This window comes from Astyanax mexicanus, chromosome 12, assembly GCF_023375975.1.
Source record: "Astyanax mexicanus isolate ESR-SI-001 chromosome 12, AstMex3_surface, whole genome shotgun sequence".
Taxonomy (NCBI): Eukaryota; Metazoa; Chordata; class Actinopteri; order Characiformes; family Acestrorhamphidae; genus Astyanax; species Astyanax mexicanus.
In genome coordinates, this window is record NC_064419.1 from 29,223,421 (window position 1) to 29,246,974 (window position 23,554).

Consider the following 23,554-nt stretch of genomic DNA (forward strand, 5'->3'; position numbering starts at 1 on the left):
AATATCACCTAATCTAATTCCTTTTCCTCCTATATCTCTCTTTGTCTGTGTGTGTTTGTGTTTATGTGTGTCTGGCTCTTCTTCTCAGCTATGCAACTGTCTTTGCCTCCAGAAGACCAAGCCAATCATTCCTCAGTGGACATCCGCATCCAGAAAACACAGGTGAAGATCAAGTCCAGTGTACAGTGTCTAGTACAGTGTTTATTATAAAGAGAGCAATCTAGAAATTTGGGGGGTGTTTACACTCTTCTCTTTTCTCTCTGTGTGTCTGTGCAGTACTTTGTTTTGACTCTGAAGTTTGTGGACGTGATGACCCAGTACAACACGACCCAGGTTGCCTTCAGAGAGAAAAGCAAAGGCCGAATCCAGAGACAGCTTGAGATCAGTGAGACCCATTTCTAAACATGATATTAAGGGTGGGAAAAATATTGAAATTTTGTTCTGGGGGGATCTGTGGATAAGGCACAGAATACAGGGTCATCTCAAAAAATTTTAATATCTTGGGAAAAGTTACTTTATTTCAGTAATTCAGTTAAAAATGTGAAACTCATATATTATATAGATGTACTACACACTGAGTGATCTATTTTAAGTGTTTATTTCTTTTATTGTTGATGATTATGGCTTAAAGCCAATAAAAACCCAAAAATCAGTGTATGAGAAAATTAGAATATTGTATAAGACCAATTGATACTTTCTGCAGTGTGGGCAGTGTGCCAAATCCTGCTGGAAAATGAAATCCGCATTTCCAAAAATGTTGAAGAGTGGAGAGACACACAGTCCAAGCTGCTTGAGGTCTAGTGTGAAGTTTCCACAATTAGTGATGGTTTGGAGAGACATGTTATCTGCTGGTGTTGATCCACTGTGTTCTATCAAGTCCAAAGTCAGAGCAGTGTTTTCCCAGAAAATCTTACAGCATTCATGCTTCCCTCTGCTGACAGCTTTTATGGAGATGCGGATTTCATTTTCCAGTAGGACTTGGCACACTGCCCACACTGCCAAAAGTATCAATTGGTCTTATATAATATTCTAATTTTCTGAGACACTCATTTTTGGGTTTTAAGTTATTATAAGCCAATACATGTATATAATATATGAGTTTCACATTTTGAACTGAATTACTGAAATAAAGTAACTTTTCAAAGATATTATTTTTTTTTGAGATAACCCACAGTACAATCACAGTATTGTATTTTGGTACATTAAGGTTTGCAAAAAGAAAAATGCACAAACAAAACCAAACCAGGAAAAAGCAAGTCATTAGCGACAATAAATAAAAGAATAAAATAAGTTCCACTTGTTATTGTTCACAAGCTTGCATTTCAGGTAGTCTATTTTCTATTTTAGACTCTACGTGAAATGCTTTGTAATGACATTTATGACAATAACTATTTCATAGTGTCGTAACAGACCACCCCTTAGTAAAACTTACTGAAGCTCACTGATATGGGTGTTTCCCTCTAAGGTGGGGGCTGTGTATGTGTGTGTGTGTATGTTTGTGTACGCATCTCCAGTGAGAGTAGTTTAATGAGGTCCCTGATTCTCCGCTGTCACATGAGACGGCTCGCTCTGTCACCAGAGACTCTGTTGTAGCCGTTACCCAGGTTACACACGAGTGGAGAGCCAAGTACACCTCAGCGCAATAAGCCAAAGGCAGCGGGTCATGTGACTAGATCTGTATTCATGCTTGGGATCATGTGACCGTATGTAAGCGAATGGATTTGTCATTGGGAAGTCATGTGATTGTTGTAGCTTTGTAATTGGCCGAATACAATAGGTATAGAGGTCTGTTTGTTCTGGGAGAGTGTATGGGCTTCAGGTTATCAGGTTATTCATCTTGTAGCTGTACATATTGGCCAATTTATTGGAAATGTCATATATAGAAGCACTCTGTAGCTTTACAATTGCTGACTGTAGAACATGTACAACTTTTGGTTTAATAAGGAGCAGGTAAAGAATCCTAACATTAAAAAATGGTAAAACTTTAAAATAGAAACAAATTAAGCATTTGGCCAAAGAGCTAATACAGAAAAATTTCGTTATTTTTCCAACTTTTACATTTACTTTTACATTTACAGCATTTAGCTGACATTCTTATCCAGGGCAACTTACAAAGAAATTCCTATTACAGAGGAAGGGCCAATGTGGTCCTATTCTTATACTCAAGGACTCTTGTTGGTGTAGCACAACATAGTTAGCCAGGCCTGTAATTGAACCCCAAACAAAACATTTATCTCAGAAGTGCTATTCTAATCACGATTTTCCTTCAGCTTTGTAATTCTAGTCACATATTTACTTCAACATTGCAGTTATGGTCGTAACATTTACCTCAGTAGTGCTATGCTTATTATAAATGTGCTAGTTAAATAAAATTTAAGTGTAAATTTGAACATAAAAAGGCAGTTGGTCTTTTGGTAGTAAACTAATACCAAGCATAGTAAGTGATGCTGAACATTTATTTTGTATAATTTATGCAACTAACAAGTGAAAATGAACTTAAACCTGCCGGTTATCTGCTCCCTGCCCAGTCTCTCCTTCACTCTCTTTATTGCATATAGCAGTACTATTATTTTTCTCTTTAAACTACAATATGAATGAAATAAATACGTTTTTGTTTGATATAAATTATTTTTCATGTTTTACAGGTACATCTCTGCTTTGAATATATATTTTAACTTTTATATACAAATCTTTTCATGAACACATTGATCAAATAACAGTTTGTAGCACCATTGTTTTTAAGAGTGCACTCAGAGACTCAAGCTGATGAATCATTCTCTGGTCCAGCACTAAACACTTACTGGCCACTTTACTAGAAACCCCACCCTTGGAGATCCATCTCACTGGAGACTGTAGTCCATTTGTTAATGTGCAGTTTGTCTTATCCATTAAGTCCTTTATCAGAGGTCTGTGTTCTGAATTTATTTCTATATTGTACTATTAATTACCATGAAAATATTGTTTCTAGTGTTTTATACATTTGCTTTTATAAAATAAAATTTCTCTGAAAGCAATAATGTCCAGAAATGTATTTGATAATAATGTAATAAACTTAAAATAGTTTCATAATGAATCTTGTAGTTTTAAGACTAGATGTAAGATGATTTTATGTAATCTTTGATGCTGTGAGTGTTCTGAGAAGAGTCCACCACCTAAATAATGTATAATTAGTCTGGTCAGCTCTTTTGATTTGTGGCATGAAAATAGTAAAAAGGTAGAAAAGCATAGATATTTCAGGCCCTTTTAGTTTACTACCATCTGAAAGGGAAATTTGTAATAGTTGATTATTGGTAGGATTTTTATGTGTGTATATATGTATGAATGTGTGTAAAAAAAATTTAAAAAGATGCTGATGTACACTCTTTCACTCTGGGATACTCCCTCCATTGCTTCTCTCATCTGTCCCTAGATACTATACACATGGGTGTAGTCCACCAGGAGCAGCAGGGTTATTTTACAGTGATGTGCTAATTATTTGCTTGTAGAGGGCTATTATGAAAATGATAAAACTAAAAATAATAAAATTAGTTTTTTTATAAAAGTAAAAATAATGTTTTTTATGTGTGAATCATCAGTGATTTAACTGACAGCTTTTGTAATTAATTTGTTGTTTTTATTGTAATTTAACGCTGCTTTAAAAAGTGATTATTCATAAAAACACTAGATTAGATCAGTAAATCTAATCAGCAGTTCAACAATTACTAATGTGATCGAATAGTAACAGATCGAGATTACTCTATCTTCCATATTTTTCTCTCTCTCTCTCTCTCTCTCTCTCTCTCTCTCTCTCTCTCTCTCTCTCTCTCTCTGTCTCCCTCTCTCTCTCTCTCCTGACACACATGCGCACACACACACACACACACACACACACACACACAGAGGCAGAAATTCACATAACCCCCTGGGACAGACTGAACTGTAAATAACCCAGTAACGCTCTCTCACAGTAACAGTAAAGGCCAGGGTTTTCCTTGTGAAATTCAGAGGCCTTTGAATCTCAGTGTGTTTTCATATTCTGATACTTACCTGTTTTGGTTTGTGATCTTGCAGCTGGAAAAACAACCACAAATGAGGAACTAGAAAACATGCTGGAGAGCGGGAACCCGTTGTCCATTTTTACTGCCGATGTGAGTTTTTTGTTGAATCTCCACCCCCACATTTATAAAAATATCAGGATTAATTTTTTAAAGTTTTTTTTATAGATTTTCATTTCATATAAGGTGTGTTAGAAATGTATGTTACAATTATGGAGACATATTGTAATTTTAATACCATAAACATTTATTTTTAGAAAATAGTTTTACAGCCTAGTAATGTAACAATTATTGAAGTTTTTGAATAATATCTGATTTTTCTCCTAAAAGTCCTAAAATAGATAAAGAGAACCTATTTAAACAAATGCGACAAAAATATTATATAAATTATCATCAACTGAAACTGCCAATCCCCCCCTCCTCCACATGCCCATGTCACGACCAAAGGATATTTGTGAGAGCTTTAGAAAAAGAGCTATTGATGTTCATCAGGTTGGAAAAGGTTAAAAACCATCTCTAAAGAGCTTGGTTTTCACCAATCAATCCACAGTCAGATAGATGTGTACAAATGGAGGAAGTTCAAGGGCAAGTTTACTCTTTCCAGGAGTGGTTAACAAACAAAGATCACTTCAAAGGACCCCAGGGTAACTTCTAAGCAACTGAAGGCCTCTCTCACATTGGCTAATATTAATGTTCATGACTCCACCATTGGGAAAACACTGAACAACAATGTTGTGCATGGCAGGGTTGCAAAGAACACACCAGGTAGTGAAAGCAAAGGTTTACAAGGTTTTGCCACTCACAAATATGTTAAATTTGATGATTGGATGATAAATAAATGACCAAGTATAATATTTTTGTCTCATTTGTTTAACTGGGTTCTCCTTATCAACATTTAGGACATGTATACAACTGTAGCAATGGTACTGAATGAGGTGTGCCTCAGTACTTTGATCTATATAAGTGTAGCATGACTGTGAACTTGTGAATTTTGTTTGTGTGTGTTTGTTATGCTCATATTGGGCACTAATGCTGATATAGACTTGACTTGATGACTATTCTTTGCCCTCAGATCATCCCTGATTCACACATCAATCGGGAGGCGCTGAATGAGATTGAGTCAAGACACAAAGACATCATGCGGCTGGAGTCCACCATCAAAGAGCTTCGTGAGATGTTTATGGACATAGCCATGTTGGTGGAGACACAGGTATGGTACTTTGCTTCTACTAATAGTGTCCAGGTTCATGTTTCATGTAATGGATGATGTAATAGACATTATATTAAAATAGGGCTGTCCCTAACGATTATTTTTTAAACGATTATTCTAACGATTATTTTTTTCGATTAGTCGACTAATCTATTAATTGAGAAACATATTTAAATAATTATTATTTTACGTTTTAAAGCAAACGATAAATTACTATATTTATATATAATAACAACAACAACAACAACACAAGCCTACTAAACCAAACCCCACACTTATAATCACTTACATGTACAACACGTTGTTTAGATCTATAACGCTAAAAATGGATAAGCTCCCATACACCACAACCGTGTGTTGTTTTCTGTGACCGCTAGATTTTGTGACCACTGGCAAGTAGTTCTCAGCAGACCGGTGCACTGGCCGATTCGAAACGTGTTCGTTTCTAATGTTTACCCCGACTGGCCAAAACGGTTCAGTTTAGGGCTGAGGGTAAGGTGTAGGTATAGAAAGCTTCCGTTTTGCCAATGAACGCTCATAACCGTGAGCACTGGTCACAAAATTCCGACGGTGACAGAATACGGTGTGACACCGCAGCGCCGACGGCGCTAGCTAAAATAACTTAAGGCAGCTAGCTTAGCTAAACACCTGAACTTATGAATAATGCTACTGTTTCTGGAAACTATATATATAAATATAAACCAAAAATGTATAATTTCTGCCTGTGGCAGGTTTAAAACCTTTGGTAGACAGTCTTAAGTCTTTTTAAGGACACCCGCGGAGACCCTGATGTAAACGGTAACTTACTGTGTGACCCTGTTGACATAGTGCTCCTGGATGTTTGCGCTTCAAGTGCTCCTTTTGCACATATGGCAGAGGACCACATTGCCTTTTGCGTGAAATGCTCCCAAACTTTAGATGCCCGCTGGCGTTTTTTTGTAGCTGGAGATTGCTCTCCGGAGTCCAAGCTCTCTAGAGCTTAGATTCTCTGCCCAAACCCGACATGACCCGAGGCCCGCCCGTAAATCCGACCCGGGCTCCAGAAAATAGTCCGAGATGTAGGCGTCTGTTTTTAGGGTTCAAGCACCGAAGGTGCGTAGAACCCTATTGTTTTTGCTAAGATTTTTCTTCTTATTAGGGTTCAAGCACCGAAGGTGCGTAGAACCCTATTGTTTTTGCTAAGATTTTTCTTCTTATTAGGGGTTCGAGCACGTAGTGCTAGAAACCCTATTGTAATTGTTCTGATTATTATTATTATTATTATTATTATTATTATTATTATTATTATTATTAGGGGTTCGAGCACGTAGTGCTAGAAACCCTATTGTAATTGTTCTGATTATTATTATTATTATTATTATTATTATTATTATTAGGGGTTCGAGCACGTAGTGCTAGAAACCCTATTGTAATTGTTCTGATTATTATTATTATTATTATTATTATTCTTATTCTTTTTCTGCCATAGAAGTGATCGGGCAGAAGAAACCGTAAGGCCTACAGGGCTGAGACTTGGTCATATGGTAGTACTTCTCACCGCTACTCAGATTCAAAAGATGAGCCCGATCGGCCTCAAGGGGGCGCTATGGCGAAGGTCAACGCGTTAGGCCTCGTAACTGCCACGCCCTGATAGCTAGAGCAAAAATTCTTGCATTATATGATTCCTTGGTTAATGGCAAATCAAAAAGGTCAATAGAACCACTAAGCTCCGCCCACTTAGATTTTTTGCTATTTAGCATAATATGCAAAACCTACTTTTGAGAACTTGTCCTAGGGTCATTGACCAATCCGGTCATATTTGGTGTCAAACAACTCAGCAGAGTCCCAACCTCAATAATTATCAAAAAAATTGTGAAATTTGTAAACAATATGGCCGCCATATGCAAATTAATCTTACCGTGGCACACCCAAATTTACTCTAACAGCTGTAACTTTTGAATGCTTAAACCGACACTAATGCCACTTTAGACCGTTGATGCCAACATGATTCTGAGATAGCCCGTCAATCTGTGTAGACATACGCCCCCAGGGGGCGGAGCCAAAGCTAAAAATCTGTTTCTCAGGAACCGTACAAGCTATGAAGCTCTCCTTTGGCATGTATCATCTACGGCCTATGTCCTAATGTTTTACAGAAGGAAAATTTGATATGCAAATTTTTGCGATCGTTATTAGCCAATCAGTTTCCAGCAAGCTTTTGACATGCTAAACAATGACCAATCAGGACGATACTTATACCCTACATGTATCTCAGGGCCTTCTATCATCCATTAAAATATGGCGTTGATTGGCCTCAAGGGGGCGCTATAGCAGAAAATCAGTTATATCTAAAGGTACAAGTGGCCTAGGCTTGTTATTCTTTTTTAGTTGTATACTTTGCTGTAGCCTTTACAACTTTGTAATTACATGTATTTACCAAAAATGGAAAGATTTTCATCAGTGGCCAAAAGAGTAAAAATTGCTCTTTTCGAACTTGTCTTTAAGTCCTTAATCAATCAAAATAACTTTGGTCTTGATGCAATCTTGAGACCCTGTAGGTAAATAATTATCAAAAAAATCTTGACATTTTAACTATTTGAGGCCCATAAACCTTGATCAAACATGTACGTGAAAGCCTTTTCAGAGTTATTTGGCCAAAACTCTGTCAAAGTTTAAAACATGCCAAAACTGTTGAAGCTACTAATTAACAATGACATTTGAAGCACATTTGCCAAGTATGAGCCAAATAAGTCTTCAGTAGGCTCTACAGTGAAAAAATAACTATTTTCAATTTATTCTATTTATCGCTATTTTCCAACCTAAATGGACAGAAGACAGGAACCTTTCACCCTATCAACACACAAATTTATACACATATATAGACTGATAATCTGATCTTGATTGCAAATTTTCAGCCAAATCGGACATGTTTTCCCTCTACAACGGCTGGAAAACTACAGCGATTTTGTAGGCCTCAAGCCTGTATTATCGCTTTTTTCAAACCTAAATGGACATAAGTCAGGAACCTTTGACCCTATCGACACAGAAATTGACATACATATATAGACTGATATTGTGATCTTGATTGCAAATTTTGAGCCAAAACAGATATTTTTTGCCTCTAATATGGCCAAAGAGCAACAGCCATTTTGTAGGCCATAAGCCTGTATTATCGCTTTTTTCAAACCTAAATGGACAGAAGTCAGGAACCTTTGACCCTATCAACACACAAATTTACACACATATATATATGCAGACCACTTAATCATGAGTACCAATTTGGAGCCCAATCGGACTTTTCTTCTCTTTTTAATAAATAGAAACACACTGATAGGGAATGTTCTGTCTTACTTATAGAGTGATAGATTTCCAGCAGGTTATATGTGGTCTCTTGCTGCGCTCTGGTGGTCATTTGGTGAAACAGCTACAGGTGAATTATTCTAAATTAAAGCTCTGCTGAACTTATTTAATCTTTTTTGTCTTGCTTAATTGAACATATTTATCCTTCTTGGTCATGCTAGTCAGCCACCTGGGTCATTCTTATTTATGCTCCACCCACTTAATTTTTTTTTAATTTGCATAATATGCAAAACCTACTTTTGAGATCTTGTCTTTGCCTCCTTGACCAATCATGACATGTTTGGTGTCAAACAGTTCAGCAGAGCTTACTCCTCAATAATTATAAAAAAAAATCTTTACATTTATAAACAATATGGCCGCCATATGCAAATTAGTTTTACCATGGTGCAGTAAAATGTCTTTAACACTTATAACTTTTGAATGCTTAACCTGACACTAATACCACTTCAGTCCTTTGATCATTACATGATTCTCAGATACCCTGTCAGTTTAAGTAGACATACACCCCCCCAGGGGGCGGGGCCAATGCTCGATAGCTGTTTCTCTACAACCATACAAGCTATCAAGGTCATCCTAGCCAATTATCATCTATGGCCCATGCACTAATGGTACACCAAATGAAAATTTGATATGGACACTTTTGTGGTCACTATTAGCCAATCACATTCCAGCAAGCTTTTGACAGGCAGAATGTTTATCAGGTCAAAACTTATACACTATATATGGGTTATTTATATGCCCTTTTTATGCCTTGTGTTTTTTGAATTTAAGAACTGAAGTTGTTTCACCAAATGCCCACTAGAGTGCAGCAAGACACCACATAAAACCTGATGAACACTACAGCTCAATTTATCAATGCTTTTCAACTAGTTTACTCACACCACTCATCTAGCATTGTCATTTTGGTCTTTATGGTCACGCTGGTTACCCAGCTTGGTTATCCAGTTTGGTGATGACGGTCAACCAGCAACAGGTTTTAAGCCTAACTGGCCTCCAGGGGCCTCTTTGCCTGTGACGCTCGAACCCCGTAAATCGCCGCTTGCGGCTATATTTATTATTATTATTATTATTATTATTATAGTTCTTATTCTTTTTCTGCCATAGAAGTGATTGGGCAGAAGAAACCGTAAGGCCTACAGGGCTGAGACTTGGTCATATGGTAGTACTTCTCACCGCTACTCAGATTCAAAAGATGAGCCCGATCGGCCTCAAGGGGGCGCTATGGCGAAGGTCAACGCGTTAGGCCTCGTAACTCCTACGCCCTGATAGCTAGATCAAAAATTCTTCGATTATATGATTCCTTGGTTAATGGCAAATCAAAAAGGTCAATAGAACCACTAAGCTCCGCCCACTTAGATTTTTTGCTATTTAGCATAATATGCAAAACCTACTTTTGAGAACTTGTCCTAAACTCATTGACCAATCCTGACATGTTTGGTGTCAAACAACTCAGCAGAGTCCCAACCTCAATAATTATTAAAAAAATCTTGAAATTTGCAAAAAATATGGCCGCCATATTCAAATTAATCTTACCGTGGCACACCCAAATTTACTCTAACAGCTGTAACTTTTGAATGCTTAAACCTACACTAATGCCACTTTAGACCGTTGATGCCAACATGATTCTGAGGTAGCCCGTCAATCTGTGTAGACATACGCCCCCAGGGGGCGGAGCCAAAGCTAAAAATCTGTTTCTCAGGAACCGTACAAGCTATGAAGCTCTCCTTTGGCATGTATCATCTATGGCCTATGTCCTAATGTTTTACAGAAGGAAAATTTGATATGCAAATTTTTGCGATCGTTATTAGCCAATCAGATTCCAGCAAGCTTTTGACAGGCTAAACAATGACCAATCAGGACGATACTTATAAACTACATGTATCTCAGGGCCTTCTATCATCCATTCAAATATGGCGATGATTGGCCTCAAGGGGGCGCTATAGCAGAAAATCAGTTATATCTAAAGGTACAAGTGGCCTAGGCTTGTTATTCTTTTTTAGTTGTATACTTTGCTGTAGCCTTTACAACTTTGTAATTACATGTATTTACCAAAAATGCAAAGATTTTCATCAGTGGCCAAAAGAGTAAAAATTGCTCTTTTCGAACTTGTCTTTAAGTCCTTAATCAATCAAAACAAATTTGGTCTTGATGCAATCTTGAGACCCTGTAGGTAAATAATTATCAAAAAAATCTTGACATTTTAACTATTTGAGGCCCATAAACCTTGATCAAACATGTACGTGAAAGCCTTTTCAGAGTTATTTGGCCAAAACTCTGTCAAAGTTTAAAACATGCCAAAACTGTTGAAGCTACTAATTAACAATGACATTTGAAGCACATTTGCCAAGTATGAGCCAAATAAGTCTTCAGTAGGCTCTACAGTGAAAAAATAACTATTTTCAATTTATTCTATTTATCGCTATTTTCCAACCTAAATGGACAGAAGACAGGAACCTTTCACCCTATCAACACACAAATTTATACACATATATAGACTGATAATCTGATCTTGATTGCAAATTTTCAGCCAAATCGGACATGTTTTCCCTCTACAACGGCTGGAAAACTACAGCGATTTTGTAGGCCTCAAGCCTGTATTATCGCTTTTTTCAAACCTAAATGGACATAAGTCAGGAACCTTTGACCCTATCAACACAGAAATTGACATACATATATAGACTGATATTGTGATCTTGATTGCAAATTTTGAGCCAAATCAGATATTTTTTGCCTCTAATATGGCCAAAGAGCAACAGCCATTTTGTAGGCCATAAGCCTGTATTATCGCTTTTTTCAAACCTAAATGGACAGAAGTCAGGAACCTTTGACCCTATCAACACACAAATTTACACACATATATATGCAGACCACTTGATCATGAGTACCAATTTGGAGCCCAATCGGACTTTTCTTCTCTTTTTAATAAATAGAAACACACTGATAGGGAATGTTCTGTCTTACTTATAGAGTGATAGATTTCCAGCAGGTTATATGTGGTCTCTTGCTGCGCTCTGGTGGTCATTTGGTGAAACAGCTACAGGTGAATTATTCTAAATTAAAGCTCTGCTGAACTTATTCAATCTTGCTTGTCTTGCTTAATTGAACATATTTATCCTTCTTGTTCATGTTGGTCAGCCACCTGGGTCATTCTTGTTTATGTTCCACCCACTTAATTTTTTTTTTAGTTGCATAATATGCAAAACTTACTTTTGAGATCTTGTCCTTGGCTCCTTGACCAATCATGACATATTTGGTATCAAACAGTTCAGCAGAGCTTACTCCTCAATAATTATTAAAAAATCTTTACATTTATAAACAATATGGCCGCCATATGCAAATGAGTTCTACCATGGTGCAGTAAAATCTCTTTAACACTTATAACTTTTGAATGCTTAACCTGACACTAATACCACTTCAGTCCTTTGATCATTACATGATTCTCAGATACCCTGTCAGTTTAAGTAGACATACAACCCCCCAGGGGGCGGAGCCAATGCTCGATAGCTGTTTCTCTAGAACCATACAAGCTATCAAGGTCGTCCTTGCCAATTATCATCTATGGCCCATGCACTAATGGTACACCAAATGAAAATTTGATATGGACACTTTTGTGGTCACTATTAGCCAATCACATTCCAGCAAGCTTTTGACAGGCTGAATGTCAATCAGGTCAAAACTTATGTACTATTATTGATATTATTGGTTATTAATATGTGCCCTTGTCATGCCTCACTGCTAGGCTCTCCGAATGCCCACTAGAGTGCAGCAAGAGACCACATAAAACCTGCTGAACACTACAGCTCAATTTATCAATGCATTTCAACTAGTTTACTCACACCACTCATCTAGCATTGTCATTATGGTCTTTATGGTCACGCTGGTCACCTAGCTTGGTTATGCTGCCCATCCAGCTAGGTCATTCTGGTCATTCACATTGGTCATTATGGTCCTGCTGGTCATTCAGCTTTGTCCTCATAGTAATGGTGGTCTTCCAGCTTGGTCATACTGGCCAACCACCTTTGCCATGCTGGTCATCCAGTTTGGTCATTATGGTCTTCCAGCTTGGTCAATATGGTCAACAAGTTTGTCATCCAGATTAGTCATGCTGGTATTCTAGCTTGGTCTTCACGGTCATGCTGGTCATCCTCATCCAGTTTGGCGATGCCAGTCAACCGGCAACATGTTTTAAGCCTAACTGGCCTCCAGGGGTCTCTTTGCCTGTAACGCTCGAACCCCGTAAATCGCCGCTTGCGGCTATATTGGTATTTATAATCGCTTCCCCTGCTTTTTCTGACCTAGAAGTGATTGCACAAAACAAACCGTAAGGCCTAGAGAGCTGAGACTTGGTCATCTGGTAGTACCTTAGACCCCTACTCAGCCGCATGACATGAGTCCCGATCGGCCTCAAGGGGGCGCTATGGCGAAGGTCAACGCGTTAGGCCTTGTAACTCCCACGCCCTGATAGCTAGAGCAAAAATTCTTGCACTGTATGATTCCTTGGTTAATGGCAAATCAAAAAGGTCAATAGAACCAGTAAGCTCCGCCCACTTAGATTTTTTGCTATTTAGCATAATATGCAAAACCTACTTTTGAGAACTTGTCCTAGGGTCATTGACCAATCCTGTCATATTTGGTGTCAAACAACTCAGCAGAGTCCCATCCTCAATAATTATCGAAAAAATTGAGAAATTTTTAAACAATAGGGCCGCCATATGCAAATTAATCTTACCGTGGCACACCCAAATTTACTCTAACAGCTGTAACTTTTGAATGCTTAAACCTACACTAATGCCACTTTACAACTTTGATGCCAACATGATTCTGAGGTAGCCCGTCAATCTGTGTAGACATACGCCCCCAGGGGGCGGAGCCAAAGCTAAAAATCTGTTTCTCAGGAAGCGTACAAACTATGAAGCTCTCCTTTGGCATGTACCATCTATGGCCTATGTCCTAATGTTTTACAGAAGGAAAATTTGATATGCAAATTTTTGCGATCGTTATTAGCCAATCAGATTCCAGCAAGCTTTTGACAGGCTAAACAATGACCAATCAGGACGATACTTATACCCTACATGTATCTCAGGGCCTTCTATCATCCATTGAAATATGGCGTTGATTGGCCTCAAGGGGGCGCTATAGCAGAAAATCAGTTATATCTAAAGGTACAAGTGGCCTAGGCTTGTTATTCTTTTTTAGTTGTATACTTTGCTGTAGCCTTTACAACTTTGTAATTACATATGTTTACCAAAAATACAAAGATTTTCATCAGTGGCCAAAAGAGTAAAAATTGCTCTTTTCGAACTTGTCTTTAAGTCCTTAATCAATCAAAACAAATTTGGTCTTGATGCAATCTTGAGACCCTGTACGTAAATAATTATCAAAAAAATCTTGACATTTTAACTATTTGAGGCCCATAAACCTTGATCAAACATGTACGTGAAAGCCTTTTCAGAGTTATTTGGCCAAAACTCTGTCAAAGTTTAAAACATGCTAAAACTGTTGAAGCTACTAATTAACAATCACATTTCAAGCACATGTGCCAAGTATGAGCCAAATAAGTCTTCAGTAGGCTCTACAGTGAAAAAAAAACTATTTTCAATTTATTCTATTTATCGCTATTTTCCAACCTAAATGGACAGAAGACAGGAACCTTTCACCCTATCAACACACAAATTTATACACATATATAGACTGATTTTCAGCCAAATCGGACATGTTTTGCCTCTACAACGGCTGGAAAACTACAGCGATTTTGTAGGCCTCAAGCTTGTATTATCGCTTTTTTCAAACCTAAATGGACAGAAGTCAGGAACCTTTGACCCTATCGACACAGACATTTACATACATATTTAGACTGATATTGTGATCTTGATTGCAAATTTTGAGCCAAATCAGATATTTTTTGCCTCTAATATGGCCAAAGAGCAACAGCCATTTTGTAGGCCATAAGCCTGTATTATCACTTTTTTCAAACCTAAATGGTCAGAAGTCAGAAACCTTTGACCCTATCAACACACAAATTTACATACATGTATATACAGACCACTTGATCATGAGTACCAATTTGGAGCCCAATCGGACTTTTCTTCTCTTTTTAATAAATAGAAACACACTGATAGGGAATGTTCTGTCTTTCTGATAGAGTGATAGATTTCCAGCAGGTTATATGTGGTCTCTTGCTGCGCTCTGGTGGTCATTTGGTGAAACAGCTACAGGTGAATTATTCTAAATTAAAGCTCTGCTGAACTTATTCAATCTTGCTTGTCTTGCTTAATTGAACATATTTATCCTTCTTGTTCATGCTGGTCAGCCGCCTGGGTCATTCTTGTTTATGCTAGACCCACTTAATTTTTTTTTTAATTTGCATAATATGCAAAACCTACTTTTGAGATCTTGTCCTTGGATCCTTGACCAATCATGACATGTTTGGTGTCAAACAGTTCAGCAGAGCTTACTCCTCAATAATTATTTAAAAAATCTTTACATTTATAAACAATATGGCCGCCATATGCAAATGAGTTCTACCATGGTGCAGTAAAATGTCTTTAACACTTATAACTTTTGAATGCTTAACCTGACACTAATACCACTTCAGTCCTTTGATCATTACATGATTCTCAGATACCCTGTCAGTTTAAGTAGACATACACCCCCAGGGGGCGGGACCAATGCTCGATAGCTGTTTCTCTAGAACCATACAAACTATCAAGGTCATCCTAGCCAATTATCATCTATGGCCCATGCACTAATGGTACACCAAATGAAAATTTGATATGGACACTTTTGTGGTCACTATTAGCCAATCACATTCCAGCAAGCTTTTAACAGGCGGAATGTTAATCAGGTCAAAACTTATATACTATATACGGGTTATTTATATGCCCTTTTTATGCCTTGTGTTTTTTCAATTTAAGAACTGAATTTGTTTCACCAAATGCCCACTAGAGTGCAGTAAGACACCACATAAAACCTGATGAACACTACAGCTCAATTTATCAATGCTTTTCAACTAGTTTACTCACACCACTCATCTAGCATTGCCATTATGGTCTTTATGGTCACGCTGGTCACCAAGCTTGGTTATGCTGGCCATCCAGCTTGGTCATGCTGGCCATTCACATTGGTCATTATGGTCCTGCTGGTCATTCAGCTTTGTCCTCATAGTAATGGTGGTCTTCCAGCTTGGTCATACTGGCCAACCACCTTTGCCATGCTGGTCATCCAGTTTGGTCATTATGGTCTTCCAGCTTGGTCAATATGGTCAACAAGTTTGTCATACAGATTAGTCATGCTGGTAATCTTCACGGTCATGCTGGTCATCCTCATCCAGTTTGGCGATGCCGGTCAACCGGCAACATGTTTTAAGCCTAACTGGCCTCCAGGGGTCTCTTTGCCTGTAACGCTCGAACCCCGTAAATCGCCGCTTGCGGCTATATTTATTATAGTTCTTATTCTTTTTCTGCCATAGAAGTGATTGGGCAGAAGAAACCGTAAGGCCTACAGGGCTGAGACTTGGTCATATGGTAGTACTTCTCACCGCTACTCAGATTCAAAAGATGAGCCCGATCGGCCTCAAGGGGGCGCTATGACGAAGGTCAACGCGTTTGGCCTCGTAACTCCTACGCCCTGATAGCTAGAGCAAAAATTCTTGCATTATATGATTCCTTGGTTAATGGCAAATCAAAAAGGTCAATAGAACCACTAAGCTCCGCCCACTTAGATTTTTTGCTATTTAGCATAATATGCAAAACCTACTTTTGAGAACTTGTCCTAAACTCATTGACCAATCCTGACATGTTTGGTGTCAAACAACTCAGCAGAGTCCCAACCTCAATAATTATTAAAAAAATCTTGAAATTTGCAAAAAATATGGCCGCCATATGCAAATTAATCTTACCGTGGCACACCCAAATTTACTTTAACAGCTGTAACTTTTGAATGCTTAAACCGACACTAATGCCACTTTAGACCTACGATGCCAACATGATGCTGAGGTAGCATGTCAATCTGTGTAGACATACGCCCCCAGGGGGCGGAGCCAAAGCTAAAAATCTGTTTCTCAGGAACCGTACAAGCTATGAAGCTCTCCTTTGGCAAGTATCATCTATGGCCTATGTCCTAATGTTTTACAGAAGGAAAATTTGATATGCAAATTTTTGCGATCGTTATTAGCCAATCAGATTCCAGCAAGCTTTTGACAGGCTAAACAATGACCAATCAGGACGATACTTATACCCTACATGTATCTCAGGGCCTTCTATCATCCATTAAAATATGGCGTTGATTGGCCTCAAGGGGGCGCTATAGCAGAAAATCAGTTATATCTAAAGGTACAAGTGGCCTAGGCTTGTTATTCTTTTTTATTTGTATACTTTGCTGTAGCCTTTACAACTTTGTAATTACATGTGTTTACCAAAAATGCAAAGATTTTCATCAGTTGGCAAAAGAGTAAAAATTGCTCTTTTCGAACTTGTCTTTAAGTCCTTAATCAATCAAAACAAATTTGATCTTGATGCAATCTTGAGACCCTGTAGGTAAATAATTATCAAAAAAATCTTGACATTTTAACTATTTGAGGCCCATAAACCTTGATCAAACATGTACGTGAAAGCCTTTTCAGAGTTATTTGGCCAAAACTCTGTCAAAGTTTAAAACATGCCAAAACTGTTGAAGCTACTAATTAACAATGACATTTGAAGTACATGTGCCAAGTATGAGCCAAATAAGTCTTCAGTAGGCTCTACAGTGAAAAAATAAATATTTTCAATTTATTCTATTTATCGCTATTTTCCAACCTAAATGGACAGAAGACAGGAACCTTTCACCCTATCAACACACAAATTTATACACATATATAGACTGATAATCTGATCTTGATTGCAAATTTTCAGCCAAATCGGACATGTTTTGCCTCTACAACGGCTGGAAAACTACAGCGATTTTGTAGGCCTCAAGCCTGTATTATCGCTTTTTTCAAATCTAAATGGACAGAAGTCAGGAACCTTTGACCCTATTGACACAGAAATTGACATACATATATAGACTGATATTGTGATCTTGATTGCAAATTTTGAGCCAAATCAGATATTTTTTGCCTCTAATATGGCCAAAGAGCAACAGCCATTTTGTAGGCCATAAGCCTGTATTATCACTTTTTTCAAACCTAAATGGTCAGAAGTCAGGAACCTTTGACCCTATCAACACACAAATTTACATACATGTATATACAGACCACTTGATCATGAATACCAATTTGGAGCCCAATCGGACTTTTCTTCTCTTTTTAATAAATAGAAACACACTGATAGGGAATGTTTTGTCTTTCTGATAGAGTGATAGATTTCCAGCAGGTTATATGTGGTCTCTTGCTGCGCTCTGGTGGTCATTTGGTGAAACAGCTACAGGTGAATTATTCTAAATTAAAGCTCTGCTGAACTTATTCAATCTTGCTTGTCTTGCTTAATTGAACATATTTATCCTTCTTGTTCATGCTGGTCAGCCGCCTGGGTCATTCTTGTTTATGCTCCACCCCCTTATTTTTTTTTTTTAAATTTGCATAATATGCAAAACCTACTTTTGAGATCTTGTCCTTGGATCCTTGACCAATCATGACATGTTTGGTATCAAACAGTTCAGCAGAGCTTACTCCTCAATGATTATTAAAAAAATCTTTACATTTATAAACAATATGGCCGCCATATGCAAATGAGTTCTACCATGGTGCAGTGAAATGTCTTTAACACTTATAACTTTTGAATGCTTAACCTGACACTAATACCACTTCAGTCCTTTGATCATTACATGATTCTCAGATACCCTGTCAGTTTAAGTAGACATACACCCCCAGGGGGCGAGGCCAATGCTCGATAGCTGTTTCTCTAGAACCATACAAGCTATCAAGGTCATCCTAGCCAATTATCATCTATGGCACTAATGCACTAATGGTACACAAAATGAAAATTTGATATGGACACTTTTGTGGTCACTATTAGCCAATCACATTCCAGCAAGCTTTTAACAGGCGGAATGTTAATCAGGTCAAAACTTATATACTATATACGGGTTATTTATTTGCCCTTTTTATGCCTTGTGTTTTTTCAATTTAAGAACTGAATTTGTTTCACCAAATGCGCACTAGAGTGCAGTAAGACACCACATAAAACCTGATGAACACTACAGCTCAATTTATCAATGCTTTTCAACTAGTTTACTCACACCACTCATCTAGCATTGCCATTATGGTCTTTATGGTCACGCTGGTCACCCAGCTTGGTCATGCTGGCCATTCACATTGGTCATTATGGTTCTGCTGGTCATTCAGCTTTGTCCTCATAGTAATGGTGGTCTTCCAGCTTGGTCATACTGGCCAACCACCTTTGCCATGCTGGTCATCCAGTTTGGTCATTATGGTCTTCCAGCTTGGTCAATATGGTCAACAAGTTTGTCATCCAGATTAGTCATGCTGGTAATCTAGCTTGGTCTTCACGGTCATGCTGGTCATCCTCATCCAGTTTGGCGATGCCGGTCAACCGGCAACATGTTTTAAGCCTAACTGGCCTCCAGGGGTCTCTTTGCCTGTAACGCTCGAACCCCGTAAATCGCCGCTTGCGGCTATATTTATTATTATTATTATTATTATTATTCTTTTTCTCCTGTAAAAACAGTTGTGCAGCCTAAACCGTAAGTCATAGAGAAATGAAACTTGGTAGGTAGATGTAGGATCAGTGCATCTCGGTGGACAACAAAAATGGCACCGATTGGTCAAGTGGTGGCGCTATAAACAAGGAAATTCATTTTTCACAATATTCTCAATAACTCAAAAACCATAAGACCTACATTCAAAATTCTTTTTTTGATGGATTCCTTGGGTCAATACCAACAACTTTCCAATTTGGACCATGCACTTCCGTCTATATAGATTTTGTGCTAATTTGCATAATATGCAAAACCTACTTTTGCAAACTAGTCCTAGGAATTTTGACCAATCCTGGCATGTTTGGTATCAAAACACTCGTGAGAGCATGCGCTTCAATATTCATTAAGAAAAAGTTGAAATATGTAAACAATATGGCCGCCATATGCAAATTAGTCCTTCCGGATATATGCCCCATTCACTTCAAGAGGTAAATTTGGAGCACTGTTTCTCAGCAACCGTGCAACCTAGCAAGTTGAAACTTTGCATGCAGAATCTATCATACAGCCTCTAAAGGATGTTCAAAGGGCAACTTAATCAATCAACATGGCTGAACACCATCAGCCAATCAGCATTCAGCAGACATTTTGGCAGGCTGAATGTTGCCCAATCTGGATGATATTTGGCAGTTATGTTCAGGTGGAGACACTGTAGTGACCTGCAAAGTGCTGAAACAATCCGCCCACTGGGGGGCGCTGTTCCAAAAAAACGAGTATATGTCAATCATGCTGTACTATTTTGACATCTAATTGTTTTTGCCATATTTAGTACAGTGGCTCTGACAAATTTCTCAATACAACTATGTTTAAAAAGTGCTTTGTTCATTCATAATTGCTAATTGTTTGAAAATAGCTATATTGAAACTACTCTCTGGATATTTGGCCTATCACCTCCATTTCAGTCTTGCTGCACACTGTAGAGTCTCTAGGTAAATGTTCATTAAAAACATTTGTGAAAATTTCACATACAATACTCTCCAGGCATCAAGCAATCTGTGCGTCCTTGGAATTTCTAACCTAAATTGCTGTAACTCTGCAGTATTTGCTGTAATCTCACAATGTTAAAGACCTCTGTACAATATCACTCTGATGAAGCGCCATTTAATACAGAACTACATTAAGAATAACTTGACATTACATGTCATATCAGAACATTCACTCCTTTGTGCCTCTTCTCAACATTAATAACAGGTGAAAGACTTTTGATCATTTTAAATGTGACAGAATGTCTCCAATTGTGTTAGACCTTCTTACACATCACCATCCTATGCTCTAGTAGGCACCATTGTGCTAGTTGGTGCTTGATGAAGCGCCATTTAATTCAGAACTAGATTTATAATAACTTCGTAATTACATGTCACATCAGAACATTCACTCCTTTGTGTTAATTTAAACTTGTTTGGTCAAACATTTCAGCTTGTTCTGCAAAGGTTCAAAGGTCAATCTGAATACCACTTTGTGAACATTCTGGTTGAAGCCACCTGATCAATACCAATAACATGTAGACACCTTTTGACTAGTTCTAACTCACTTAATGAATATCCTACAAAGTTCACTAGATTTACATGTGAATTTAAGCACTGATCAGGTTGAAAGGCCTCTGCTCAACATTAATAACAGGTGAAAAACTTGATAATTTCTAAATGTGACAGGGCATCTCCAATCATATTAGACCTTCTTACACATCACCATTCAATGCTCCAGTAGGCACCATTGTGCAAGTTGGTGCTTGAACCCGATGATTGCCGCTTGCGGCTATATTTATTATTATTATTATTATTATTATTCTTTTTCTCCTGTAAAAACAGTTGTGCAGCCTAAACCGTAAGTCATAGAGAAATGAAACTTGGTAGGTAGATGTAGGATCAGTGCATCTCGGTGGACAACAAAAATGGCACCGATTGGTCAAGTGGTGGCGCTATAAACAAGGAAATTCATTTTTCACAATTTTCTCAATAACTCAAAAACCATAAGACCTACATTCAAAATTCTTTTTTTGATGGATTCCTTGGGTCAATACCAACAACTTTCCAATTTGGACCATGCACTTCCGTCTATATAGATTTTGTGCTAATTTGCATAATATGCAAAACCTACTTTTGCAAACTAGTCCTAGGAATTTTGACCAATCCTGGCATGTTTGGTATCAAAACACTCGTGAGAGCATGCGCTTCAATATTCCTTAAGAAAAAGTTGAAATATGTAAACAATATGGCCGCCATATGCAAATTAGTCCTTCCGGATATATGCCCCATTCACTTCAAGAGGTAAATTTGGAGCACTGTTTCTCAGCAACCGTGCAACCTAGCAAGTTGAAACTTTGCATGCAGAATCTATCATACAGCCTCTAAAGGATGTTCAAAGGGCAACTTAATCAATCAACATGGCTGAACACCATCAGCCAATCAGCATTCAGCAGACATTTTGGCAGGCTGAATGTTGCCCAATCTGGATGATATTTGGCAGTTATGTTCAGGTGGAGACACTGTAGTGACCTGCAAAGTGCTGAAACAATCCGCCCACTGGGGGGCGCTGTTCCAAAAAAACGAGTATATGTCAATCATGCTGTACTATTTTGACATCTAATTGTTTTTGCCATATTTAGTACAGTGGCTCTGACAAATTTCTCAATACAACTATGTTTAAAAAGTGCTTTGTTCATTCATAATTGCTAATTGTTTGAAAATAGCTATATTGAAACTACTCTCTGGATATTTGGCCTATCACCTCCATTTCAGTCTTGCTGCACACTGTAGAGTCTCTAGGTAAATGTTCATTAAAAACATTTGTGAAAATTTCACATACAATACTCTCCAGGCATCAAGCAATCTGTGCGTCCTTGGAATTTCTAACCTAAATTGCTGTAACTCTGCAGTATTTGCTGTAATCTCACAATGTTAAAGACCTCTGTACAATATCACTCTGATGAAGCGCCATTTAATACAGAACTAGATTAAGAATAACTTGACATTACATGTCATATCAGAACATTCACTCCTTTGTGCCTCTTCTCAACATTAATAACAGGTGAAAGACTTTTGATCATTTCTAAATGTGACAGAATGTCTCCAATTGTGTTAGACCTTCTTACACATCACCATCCTATGCTCTAGTAGGCACCATTGTGCTAGTTGGTGCTTGATGAAGCGCCATTTAATTCAGAACTAGATTTATAATAACTTCGTAATTACATGTCATATCAGAACATTCACTCCTTTGTGTTAATTTAAACTTGTTTGGTCAAACATTTCAGCTTGTTCTGCAAAGGTTCAAAGGTCAATCTGAATACCACTTTGTGAACATTCTGGTTGAAGCCACCTGATCAATACCAATAACATGTAGACACCTTTTGACTAGTTCTAACTCACTTAATGAATATCCTACAAAGTTCATTAGATTTACATGTGAATTTAAGCACTGATCAGGTTGAAAGGCCTCTGCTCAACATTAATAACAGGTGAAAAACTTGATAATTTCTAAATGTGACAGGGCATCTCCAATCATATTAGACCTTCTTACACATCACCATTCAATGCTCCAGTAGGCACCATTGTGCAAGTTGGTGCTTGAACCCGATGATTGCCGCTTGCGGCTATATTTTAATTATATTTTTATTTAAAAAAAAAAAAACGAAAATAACGAAAACTGAAAGTGAAACTAAACTAATTTATTTATAAGCGCTGTTTTCACTACCGCAGTTCTACAGCGGGGGTGTTGTGCCGATTCTGTCCGCGAAGCGGGAGTCAGATTTAGCAGAGAGTCGGATTCGGCACAAACGCGGCGGCACCTCGCGGTCCGCGGTGTCAGTTGTAAGCTCTCGCGCTAGCCGCAAAATATGGCAGAAAACACTGAGGGAGCTGCAGAATTATGAATGGGACTAGAATAGGAGCACGAGGAGATCAAAGAGAACCTTCACCTGTGAGTAGTTCTCACCAGAACACGCAAATCTCTCTTTCTCTCTCTCTCTCTCTGTGTCTCTCTCTCTCTCTCTCTCTCGCACGTGAACTCCTCCGCGTTTGACCTGCAGAACTGTGTTTAGCTGTTCTTAAAAATCATTTTAATTAAATAATAGTTCTATGCTTCTATGTTACCGTGTTAATTAACATAATTCTGATCATATTTCGCTCATTAAAACAGCCCGAAAACAGCCAGTTGGAATTTTTGGGCCCGATCTAACCTCTAATGCTCTCCACAGGCGCCGCCATGTTTACGACGCGCCGACGCACGTTATGCAAATCGATGTATTTTTGTAATCGATGACGTCGATTATGTCGACGCGTCG

At 38.0% G+C, this 23,554-nt stretch overlaps 1 protein-coding gene across 2 annotated transcripts in view; it reads left to right on the forward strand.

The window, feature by feature from the left end:
• Window positions 1-23,554, forward strand: part of stx2b (syntaxin 2b) — a 41,376-nt gene that overhangs the window by 12,119 nt on the left and 5,703 nt on the right. For both annotated transcript variants that reach the window (XM_007237386.4, XM_007237387.4), the window contains exons 5-8: window positions 89-162; window positions 277-385; window positions 4,051-4,127; window positions 5,107-5,244. In XM_007237386.4, the coding sequence (XP_007237448.3) occupies window positions 89-162; window positions 277-385; window positions 4,051-4,127; window positions 5,107-5,244 (398 nt within the window). The remainder of the gene's footprint in view (window positions 1-88; window positions 163-276; window positions 386-4,050; window positions 4,128-5,106; window positions 5,245-23,554) is intronic.